Raw genomic sequence first — 12,116 nt, 5'->3', positions numbered from 1 at the left:
TAAAACTTCTTACCTTAGCTTCAGCCTGTTGTATTTCAATGGTTAAAAGACGAACATCCTTTTCCAAGCATCGTTTCTCATCATTGGCATCGGATAAGTTTTCCTCAGCCGTTGATAGGCTTAGACGAAGTGCCACAAACTCTGTTTCTAAGGATTTACATCTGTCCAAATTGGACTGTAACCTACAAAAAATTCATTCTGAAATAAAAATATCATTTACTAAATTATTATGAAAGCTTATCAAATATATATGCTGACCAAATTGTAATTTTTTTAATTAATTAATTAATTGGTTAATTAAATCTCAATGATATTATTAAATCAGTTAATAAAATTAGTCAAATAAACCCATCTAATCATCTAATAAGAAATTAATCAAATAGGTTAACTAATCAGCTAATAAAATTCATCCATATTTTTTTATTAAACGACTAATGATTCACATTCATGCTATTAAATCTGTTGTACACATTAATCAAGTAATCAACCGACAAAACTGTTTTTATCAAATAGTCAAATCAATTATATAAAATCATCAACTTAAAGTCTCAAGCTCAGTTCTGACAGAAAACAAGAAATTTTACCTAGGCGAAAATAATCAGGCGACGTCATTAAAGGCCCATTCACAGTGACAGTTTACTGATACTAAGATTTAGCTAGCACTAATTTGAGCCAATCGAAATGTTTCAGCCAATTTGAAAATTTACGAAAAACCTGATTGGCCGGAATAAGCGCTTGCTAAACGTCGGTATTAGCAAAATCTCACTGTGATTGGCCCTTAATTGGATTCCGACTGATGTGTCTGATTCTCTGTCTCGCCTAACCTGACGATTCTCCAGTGACAAAAAAAGTATGCATACCCATGAGACAGAGTATGCCATGCGTGGCACAAACACTGGCGCTCTGGGATATAAACCAGGTGACAGAGTGGGGAGCCCTTTACATAAATAGGAAGGCTATATACAGTAAAAAAAAAAAAAAATTGCCGACCAAAGCAATGGATTTTCCCTTCCCTGATCTGGGAAAGCGAGCATTTGTCTTTATGAAGACGATTTTTCGCACAGGGCAGGTAAAGTCCAACTACCCAACCAAAGGCCACTCCTGTCGGAATATCCATTTAGACAGCACCTCACTTAAGGATCTGATTTATAGATTTTTTTAAGAAGAAGATTTTTGCACTGGGCCAGTAAAGTCCAACTACCCAACCAAAGGCCTCTCCTGTCGGAATATCCACTTAGAGAGAACAGTCACGAAGGATCTGATTTATAGATCATTGGTTAATTTAGCGGATTCGTCCATGACCTTATTTTTCTATCTTAGCTGCTGGCTGATAACTCATTCTTACAACCATTCAATGAAGATTGGTTGTGGTACATGTTCATTAACCGGTTGATATTTGCAAATACAAATTATTTATGAACCTAATTGTTTCCTTGTTGAATGAATGAATGGCATTTTTCCTCAAGCTTAATTAGAAAGGGTATTGTTTAGTTTACAGTGCATAGGAATGAATTACTTTAACGTTTCTTGAGCTTGCACTATTAATTTTAAATAGATATTGCAGTAGTAAAGGTTAAAGATGGAATTCAATAGAATTTAAAAATAATAAGGCTTCAACTACTGATAGTCAAGACAACTGATCTTTTGAAATATAATCAGGGTGGCAAACGCGGTCCTAACGTATAACGGTTATTTTAAAAACGCGACCCCCCAGGGATGCTATTTCGAACCCAAACAGTCAAAATAAACGAAAAAAATAAAAAAAAGTTGAAAGAGGTATTCAGGTGCTGCTCTCAACTGACCACAGTTTTAAAGTAATTAATATGCTAAAGGTCCAAGAAAACCTACCATTTCCACCTTGGGAACGAAGACATCTTGAGTGTGTAAATAACACTGACGAAAAGTCCTGATATATTAACTATCAGTTCTAAGTTACACATGGCCAACTTCTAAAGAAATTTCCTACATATATACATATGGATGGAAAAAAATGGAATGGAATATATAGGGATGGAAATGGATGGAAACCAATTCAAATTACCAACTGAAACATCCGTATCCCAAGCATTATTTATTGCTTTCAGAATGCCTTTGAATATATAGGAACCAACCTTCAGAACTATCCTAATACAGTTATATACTCGGATTCTGAAGTATCCATAGATCAGTAGCGTAAATAGAGATAAAATACCATTTTAGGAAGCTACTTGCTATTGTATGTTTTATATCTGTTTGTAAAACCATAAAGTAATTCTACAATGAGTACCTGCTCATGTTGGGATTGATGGTAACGAAAGAGCAGAGAGAGCTGTAAAGCAGGGCACATAAATGACAGGCCTTGTCATTTCACTGTGACAGTTTGACTCTTTCTCTTAACTCTACATTTTAAAACAGTAAAAAACTTTAGCGTAAAGAGCGGGGTGTTGAGGAGGAAAAGCCCCTTTCATATACGGAGTAATTTTGTTCGTTTTAAGTTTCAATGTTCAATTACTTTCATTTAAAAAAAAATTAAAAAACTTTTCATAAAAAAAACAGGCCGTAGAATAAATAGTTGAAATTACTAAAAATACTTTAGCGTAAAGAGCGAGGTATTACGAGGAGTAAAACCCCTCATATGCGTAATAATTTCTGTCCGTTTTAAGTTTTAATGCTGCTCCTCCCTTTCAGTAGAAAAAACTTTTCATATTTATTTTTTCATTGTTTTAAATAATGCTAGAAAATCCTACGCCCCCTCTATTGAAAGTCTCTTCCCCAATAAAACGTTCCTCCATTGAAAGATCCTCCCTTTGAAAGATCCATTGAAAGATCCCCCTTCAACTTTCCCCCTAAACCAAAAAATTCCCCTGAAAACGTCTGTACACTTCCCAGTAACCATTACTACATGTAAACACAGGTCAAAGTTTGCAACTTCCAGCCCCTCCCCGGCGATTGCGGGGGAGTAAGTCGTCCCCAAAGACATAGTTATTAGTTTATTCGACTATGGTAAATAAAATGGCTATCTCAGAATTTTGATCCGGTGACTTTGGGGAAAAATGAGCGAGGGAGGGGGCCTAGGTGCCCTCCAATTTTTGGTCACTTAAAAAAGGCACTAGAACTTTTAATTTCCGTTAGAATGAGCCCTTTTGCGACATTCTAGGACCACTGAGTCGATACGATCACCCCTGGGAAAAAAACAAATAAACACGCATCCGTGATTTGTCTTCTGGCACAAAATGCTAAATTCCACATTTTTGTAGATAGGGGCTTGAAATTTCTACGACAAGGTTCTCTGATACGCTGAACCTGATGATGTGATTTTCGTAAAGATCGTATAGCTTTTTTTTTACCCGTATAGCTATTTTCTAAAATGAGGCAAATCTTCTCAGGCTCGTAACTTTTGACGGGTAAAACTAATCTTGATGAAACTTATATATTTAAAATCAGCATTAAAATGCGATTCTTTTGATGTAACTATTGCCATAACAATTCCATTTTTTAGAGTTTTGGTTACTATTGAGCCGGGTCGCTCCTTACTACAGTTCGTTACCACGAAGTGTTTGACAGCAGAATAACAGTGGCAAGAACAAAGTTCTAAATACTTCAATATCAAATTTTCGATACCACTGTCAAGAATTTAAAGAAACATACAGATAATTCGACATTGTGGAGGCCCGCCTCGTTGAAATATGTTTCGCTTTAGCAGTTCGGACAGATGTTATTTTCCTGACATCCATATCCTGTCTCAATATCAAAACATTAAGTTGTGATTTTTGGCAAGAGAGAAGAGAAGGGAAAAATAAAATGCTAGAGAGCTAGATAAAATGCTAGATTTATAAAAAATAATTTCTAACGAAATTATCAATTTATGATAATTTACTGAGGTCAAATAAAGTAAATATCACCTCATCTAAGAGCTACGATCTCTGTCCACGTAATGTGTCAGATAAATCTAGTGAACTGGAACCGAAAAGGTCAAAGAGATTCGCTTCCGCTGTTGCATTGAAAAAAAATAAGAGCAATAAACTATATGTAATTAGTTTATTAGGTATAATTTTTTATTTTTTTTTTATTCATGTCTTTTCAGTGTAGCCGTTCAAGTTCAAGGTCATTCAACCTAAATCTTTGTTTTACCAGAAGAACAAAAATAGTCACCAAAAATTACCACATGAGCCCCAAATAATTGCCAAAATTTGTTTCCCCTGAAAAAAACAGTTCACAACCACAGACCCTTCCATAAAGCGCTCAAGTTTGTCTAGCCCTTAGCCAATAAATATCGAAAAGTAATTTCAGGAATTAGTCCTGACTTAGAAATCTTTTTTGGAATATTATTCTCGCCAACGTAGGAGTATTATGGAATATTATCCCCTTCCTGTTCAATTTCAATCAAACTTAAACTGTATTCACCAAATGAGTTTTTGGTACTTGTGTATTATTCAGAACACACTCAAGAATCTGGATATGCAGATCAGACAACATCCTATACCTGTCAGTGTTCGAACAAAAATTAGCTTAGGCTTAGATGAAATCTACGTTTCAGGTATATTTTTATTAAATATTTAATATATCAAGATGGTATTTTGGTTGGGTTATGTTAGGTCAAGTATTTCATACAACGCGTTCTGTGCGACCCCCTATCATAATTTTGTTGCTGTAGTTTCCATAATTTTGCTACTAAAGTATTGCGCCTTCATCAAATTTTGCTATATCTCAATACAATTAATCTAACTTCACTTCTCGAGTATGTACTGGATAATAAACAAATGAATTTTTTCTCTTTACCATAGAAACCATACAAAACCCCAAATAATTACCAAAAATTTGTCCCCTGAAAAAGGTCTGCCTACCGTTTACAGCCTTTCCTCTTCGATAAAGCGCTTATGTCTGTCTAGCCCTTAGCGAGTAAATATTGAACGTAATTTCAGGAATTGCCCCATGGAGCTTCTATAAAGAGTTAAAATTGAGTTGGCCGTAGATAATATGATCAACCGCTGAGAAAATAAAGTATTTATCGTCATGCTTTAAGGAGTCTTTGCTGTTGTGGCATTTTATATTTAATTGTAATGATTCTAAAAATTTTCCAAGATCATTGGGTAAACGCGTATTATTCGCGCCAATGACTTTATACAAAAAGTAAAAGATTAATGTGTAAAGGTTAAATTTTACAAAGAAAGAGAAGACAAAGGATGACATTAGGTTTTACCACACTGCTCATATGGTTCTAATTTTTTCTGGATGAGCAATGGATAAATGCGTAATATTCACACCAATCATTTTATACAAAAGGTAAAAATTAATGCGTAAAGGTTAACCTTTACAAAGAAAGAAAGGACAAAAAAGATACTAAGCCTTACCGCACTGCCTACGATTTTCTCTTTTTTTCTATTTTTTTCTATTTTGAAGTTTTTCATTACGAGGATTTTTTTTACCAAAGTTGGTGAATCTATAATTCATCTACGAAAGATTGCTTGCTAAACCTTTGGGTAGGGTATGGGTTTACAAGCTCTTTTCAAAAATTACTTAGCACTGATTTCCCCTTAAAATGAGTATGAAATTTTGTTCGAAAATATTTAGAAACTTGTCACCCAGGGCTAGTTGTTCCATTCTATGGCGATGGCTATTACTTTCTCCAAGCTCTTTGTACAGCTTTTCATCGTTCATTCGGCTGCTTAGATTTATGTCCCACCATACGAATTTGAATTCCAAACACGCACCGTTTATACTCACGCCTTGTCCGTTCTTGTGGATGTACTTATTAGTGCATATTCTTCATGTGAAACTCTCGTGCTAGCTGGTCACGACGTGTGTAAATCATTTGACTCTTTGATTTACGCCAATGTGCTTCTCTGTACAGAGAAAACGCGGGGCCATCTCTTCGCATATAAGGACTCTTTGAGATGCATATTTTCGTCTTAAAGTTCTGATAATACTTTATCCATCATCTAAAACTGATGGCCCTCAAGTGTGCCCCCTACCTTCTATCTATACAGCATTTCCTGATATTCTTATTGGGTCTGAAAAAGGTTTCTATCAAGTTAATGTTTCTTCCACTTAACTTTTCAATACTAAACTTTCTGATACACAATTTTTTCCTCTCTCATTCTTCGCCTTCACCGGACTTTATTTTGTTAACAATCTGTTCTGTATACGATATTCTGAATGTGAGTAGCACTATCTAGCGCATTAGCGAGGTCATCGCTAGAATCCGAGTGCCCAAGGAATGGATTTGAAGTTAATGCCGAACAACCCGAAGCTGCATTCTACAGCTGGAGTTAAGCTCAACAAGAAAAAATTCCTCTTGGATTTGGCAAGATCAACCTAATAGATCACATAACTTACTTTGGTCTCTCTATCGACTTACTTACTTAGACTTGGGTCCTCCCACACCTGAGGGCGCATGAGGCAGCAACAGTAGTTCGCCACGACGACCTGTCCTGAGCCCTCGACCAAAGCTCCTCCATCGAAGACCTCGCCAGCTTCGCCTCCTTCTCTAACATCCTTCCAATGGTCATTTTGGGTCTCCCTGACTTGCGGAAGCCAGGGGGTATCCAATACCAATGTATATTCAAAATTGATCTTAGGCAGTTATTATCGAATGCCCGTAGTAGTTTTCCTAGTTGCGCAGTGATGCTCCAAGTTTCACAGCCATATGTAAGGACGGAGAGGACATTGCTATTATCGTCTGCTATCGGCTGCTCAACAATGTACACATGGCAACTCCTATTAGCTCAAATCTAACGTCAAGTGGATCTATAATATGCCTCCTTAACGTCAAGTCTATAATACACCTCCTTAACGTCAAGTCTATAATACCCCTCCTTAACGTCAAGTCTATAATACGCCTCCTTACCGTCAAGTCTATAATACACCTCCTTAACGTAAAGTCTATAATACACCTCCTTAACATCAAGTCTGTAATAAGCTTCCTGAACGTTAAATTTATAATACGTCTCCTTAACGTCAAGTCTATAATACGCCTCCTTAACGTCAAGTCTATAATACGCCTCCTTAACGTCAAGTCTATAATACACCTCCTTAACGTCAAGTCTATAATACGCCTCCTTAACGTCAAGTCTATAATACACCTCCTTAACATCAAGTCTGTAATAAGCTTCCTGGACGTCAAGTTTATAATATGTCTCCTTAACGTCAAGTCTATAATACGCCTCCTTAACGTCAAGTCTATAATACGCCTCCTTTTTCACGAATAAGCTACGTTTCAACCACACTCTTCTTTCAAATTTTTTAGTTCCGTTGTAGTAAGAAATTGCTTATATGTAGTGCCGCTTTGTGAAGTTCTTGCAAATTTTGATAAATCAAAACTCCGACAAGTCTTCTTCCACTTGACGAGATATCTTCTACGTTTTCTCATCCCCTGCCCCCTGGACCCGTAATTTCTATATCGTTAGAAAATTCAGCCTTTCCAAATGCATTATTCCCATAAAAAAGAACCGATCTACATATAATATCATCTAAAAACCTTGACGATCCTTGATCTTCGATATTCAACCAGCAATTTAACTAGGTATTTGTTATGTTTTTCAAATTTCGTATTTTTTCCATTACTTAAGTTCATTCTTGGAAGCGTCACTGAATTCTATTCGACCATTTCCTGTGCTTTTAACGATTTGCTCTGCGTTTATTTCATTTTACCGTTTTTTTCTTTAGTTTATTTCATTTTCCTGTCTCTTTCATTTTTCCATATGACACGATTTCAAATAAACAGTAATAATAATAGTAACTAAAACAATAATAAGGACAAATGCACGAAAACATAAATTTTGGCTTAATTTTTTGTCTTAGTGGTACCCTTGCACCGATCTTGGGAGAGGAACGCATACAACTGATTATGTACAGTTATTTCTCGGTGAATAATCGTATGATGCTCCCTCTGTCGTCCTAGAGTCTTGGCTCAGTCAAAAATGGATACCAGTCCGACCTTCAGGGGAAAAGATGTCAAAAACACAAAGAACCGCATTTGTAGGCCACAATTTTTTCGGAAAGGGTTTCATTAGACCGCTCTTGGGGAAGAGAGCGCCCACGTCATCCCAATGTGAAGGAAAGGGCACCAGAAAAAAATTTATATAAAAAAACTTACATTAAAATGTGACAATTAAAACTAAAACTGCTTTAAAAAAAAACTTTCTAAAACAGCCATAGCATCCTTAATTCAACGAAGTTCAACCAGTTTTTTTTTTCTGGTGTTGTGCTGCAGACGACCCTTGGACATAGGGCCGAAATATACATTGAATTGAATTCCACTGTCTTGTTTCTAAGTTGTGTTTGTCTGAAATGTGCCCTTTCGTTTTGAGCAGGGAATTGTGTTTGATTATAAAAGATAACATCAAGGAGCTAAAAAATGCAAAACAAGTCTTATCAAATAAAAGACTGCCGTTACCATTTACAAAGGGAACTCTCATTCCCCCAACCCACAAAACCTGGAACCTCATGAGTGCGTAATTTTTGAATACATACTAAAGTTCAAACAGTTATATAAGAGTAATTCTTTTGGTTATATTCCCCCCTCCCAAACTGACATGATTTCAACTCACCCAAATTGAATTTTATGTTATTATTTTATGTTATTAATTTTATGTTTACGTTATAATTTTATGATATTAATTTTAAGAATTTTATGTTAATGGTTTGGTAATTTTCCTGGTGAATCAAACTTCATTAAATATTATAGCACACGTTGTCTTAAAAGATCAAAATCACTTTCAAGCTATTAGAAAATCATTTTCTTTTTCAATGTAAGGTCAATGTAATAGATAAAAGGGAAATTTTTAAATCAAATTCAATGTCAAAGGGCAAATAGAACAACATACCATGTTCCTGACCAGACAAAAATGGTATTAAAGAATGGAAATTATAATCTCATCGGATATAAATTTAGCATCAATTATAACTAGGGTCCCACCTACTTTTGTTATTATTATTTTCTATTACAACAATAGAATTTAATAACTTGATCACATCCTTGAATTTATGACTAGGTAGCGTTTAGAAGCAATATAAAAAAAAGGAAATTTCTTTGGTGTTAGATTTATTATGAGCCTAGCTATAAATTGTAGGGTGGTTAGGCTACTTCTTTTTTTCGAGAAAACACAAAATTTCAAAAAATTTAGATTTCAAATTTACGCAAAGAAATCATGGTTTGTGTTTAAGTTTGCTGGACCTGAATTGTGGTGTAGGTCATCAATAACTAACGGAAAACCCGCAAAGTTGCGTTCTGCAAAGCTGGGGTTCTTAAATGTGTCGCAAATCAAGGTCAGAACTCATGTGTCCCCAAATATTTCAAGGTTCCCCGATTTTCCCTAGAAGATCATTCAGCTTCCAAAATGTCCCCAAAAATTAATGCTGATAAATACTGAATGTATAAATGAATGGAACTTAAAATAAGTTTCTTCGATTTTCTGGGATTATTGAGAAAAGTACTAAAAAAAACTTGGGGATATTAGAAACATTGACCCTGACCCCCTCGTAAAGGGTTTGAACCCCTGAAATGTTTATCTGGCTCGTAAAAACATTATGCAAATATATATAAACAATTTTTTTATGTGTTTTTTTTTAAGTTTATATCAGAACAAAAATCTTTGTTACGAACCTGATGACTCTCTTAAGAAATTAATAAAAATAGAAAATAAGAATAATAATTAAAAAATTACAAAAAAATAATATCCTCCCGAATCAGTGCGCTAGAAGCGCGGTAGCAGCTTATTCTTGAACGTCAGTAGTTAGCGGAAAGATTTCTTCTTCAGTCAACAGCCAATTATGTGATAAATTAAAGTACCAAGTACAGTGACAATAAATAATAAATGAATAAATAATAAAATGAATAAATAATATAATTATAATAAATAATAATAATAAATAATAATAAATAATAAATAATAATAATAATAAAATAAATAATAAAATGAATAAATAAATGAATAAATAATAAACAAATAATAATAATAAATAATAATAAACAATAAATGACAATAAATAAATCTAATTGTTTCAATTGGTTAAGTGAAACTTACACAACCACAGGCTATATATCTTTAAAAATAAGGAAAACACCTGGAATTCCATTTTTACCGAAAACGAAACCATATACGATTTTGCAGTTTGAAAGTAGTCGGCACCAAATATTAAAAAGAGAGGAAAGATGGGTGAAAGTCACAAAAAAAAAGGTAAAAACACATGGCACTAAACTTAGTAAGAATTTTTCCTTTGGAGGTGTAGCTCTTCAGTTTGGCAACACTAAAAAAAAAAAAAGTGGTACTTCCCGAAAGTTTCATAATTTTGAAACAACCTAGAAAATCGTATATTTAAGGTGAGAATAGACCTAAAACGGGATCAGGGGAAAAACAAGATTTTATCTGATCCAATTGATCCATAAGTATTCACAAGGCCAAGTAACAGTTTTTTAAAAACTCACCCAAATATCAAGGATTTTCCCAAATATCTTATTTAATAATGCACAACAAGTTTAATTTAATAAAAAAAAAACTATGAATTGGCCATCAGAATACTTAATGTACCAATTTAATTTTATATTATATCATTTATTAATGTAAAAATTTAATTTGATATTAATTTTTAAATTAAAGTGCAAGCAAATCAAAACTAAAACTAGCTGATTAATAAAAAACAAAAATGTCATGTATTACAATACTTCCTATTCAAAGGTATATCAATTTCAGGCGATAAAAGAATTCTTAATTAGATGAAAATTCATACAAGCGGATACAGCTCCTATTACAAAGAAAAGAGAGAAAATTTTTACAAAGTCATCACGTCGCAAAAAAATAAAAAAAACTTACACAGCAGAATATCAAATAAGGAGTATGTTGTCCATTAATTGAGATAAAAGGAAGAGAACCAGGTGATAGAATGCAACTAATTATATGTTGCAATATCACCATAGAAGACTTAGTTGCATACCGAACACCATAAAAAAAGGTAACGCAAAGTGAGGTTTATTACGATAGTCTTTAGTAACAGACCAGAGACTTTCTGTACAGACGGATTCCTTATATTTTCCATGGTTTTAATTTTTTTAGTTTTATTTCCCACACTATCTTGGTGATTAGTTTTCTTTTTTAATAAACTAATCACCAATCACCAATAATTGAATCACCAATCACCAATAATCACCAATAAACATTGAATAAACAATCGTTCATGTCAACGAATGATTTATGGAATATTTTCAAACTAGACTTATTTTCTAAACTTATTAATGACTATTTTCAAACTAGAATTATGCAAGGTGGACATGAAAAAAAAAACCTTATTGTGTCCTAATTCGTAGGTACAATCCAGAAAGCTTCTAGAACAAATAGAACGCAGCTTGTGGAGATGCAACTCAATCTTACAAATAACAAAGTTGTTTTTTTTACTATTTTCTAATGATACAAATTTAATGACACAAATAATACAGTTTTAATAATACAGTAATACAAATAATAATAATTAATAATAAAAATTTATAATAATAATTTATAATTTATAATAATAATAATAATTAATAAAATCTATATATATAAAAATAAGTTGTCTGTGTGTGGATCTGTGGATCAGGTGACGTCATGTTTCGGCTGACGTCATGAAATTAGTTGCCATCATTTTTGCTTTGACGATGCTTAGTATATTGTAAAACACATTAATTTGGTTAATAATATACCATTTAAAACACCAAAATGAACATGCTGGAGTAGTCACTCGGTGAGAGAGGGTGTCAGAACGAAGAATGAAGGTCCCAGGTTCAAATCCTGGTTAGGCTAAAAAAGGTAAAAAACTAAAAACTAAAAAAAAAACTGAAAAAACTAAAAAAAGGCAAAAACTACAAAAAAAAACTAAAAACTAATAAAAAAAATAAAAAAGCTAAAAAACTAAAAATACTAAAAAAACTAAAAAACTAAAAAAACTAAAAACTAAAAAAAAAACTTAAAAAAAAGGAAAAAACTGAAAAATAGAAGAGAAAAAGAAAACTAATAAAATAAAAAAAAAAGATAAAAACTAAAAAAAAAAGTAAAAAGAAAAAACGAAAAAAAACTAAAAAAGCTAAAAAAAAAAGGTAAAAACCAATAAAAAACTAAAAAGAAAAAAAGGAAAAAAAACTAAAAAAACTAAAAACTAAAAAAAAA

At 33.2% G+C, this 12,116-nt stretch overlaps 1 protein-coding gene across 5 annotated transcripts in view; it reads right to left on the bottom strand.

Moving 5' to 3' along the window:
* Positions 1 to 12,116, bottom strand: part of LOC136038876 (uncharacterized) — a 178,678-nt gene that overhangs the window by 50,102 nt on the left and 116,460 nt on the right. For all 5 annotated transcript variants that reach the window (XM_065722339.1, XM_065722341.1, XM_065722340.1 and 2 more), the window contains one exon: positions 14 to 182. In XM_065722339.1, coding sequence (XP_065578411.1) covers positions 14 to 182 — 169 coding nt within the window. The remainder of the gene's footprint in view (positions 1 to 13; positions 183 to 12,116) is intronic.

Source organism: Artemia franciscana, chromosome 18 (genome assembly GCF_032884065.1).
Source record: "Artemia franciscana chromosome 18, ASM3288406v1, whole genome shotgun sequence".
Taxonomy (NCBI): Eukaryota; Metazoa; Arthropoda; class Branchiopoda; order Anostraca; family Artemiidae; genus Artemia; species Artemia franciscana.
This window is presented reverse-complemented; position numbering and strand designations above follow the sequence as displayed.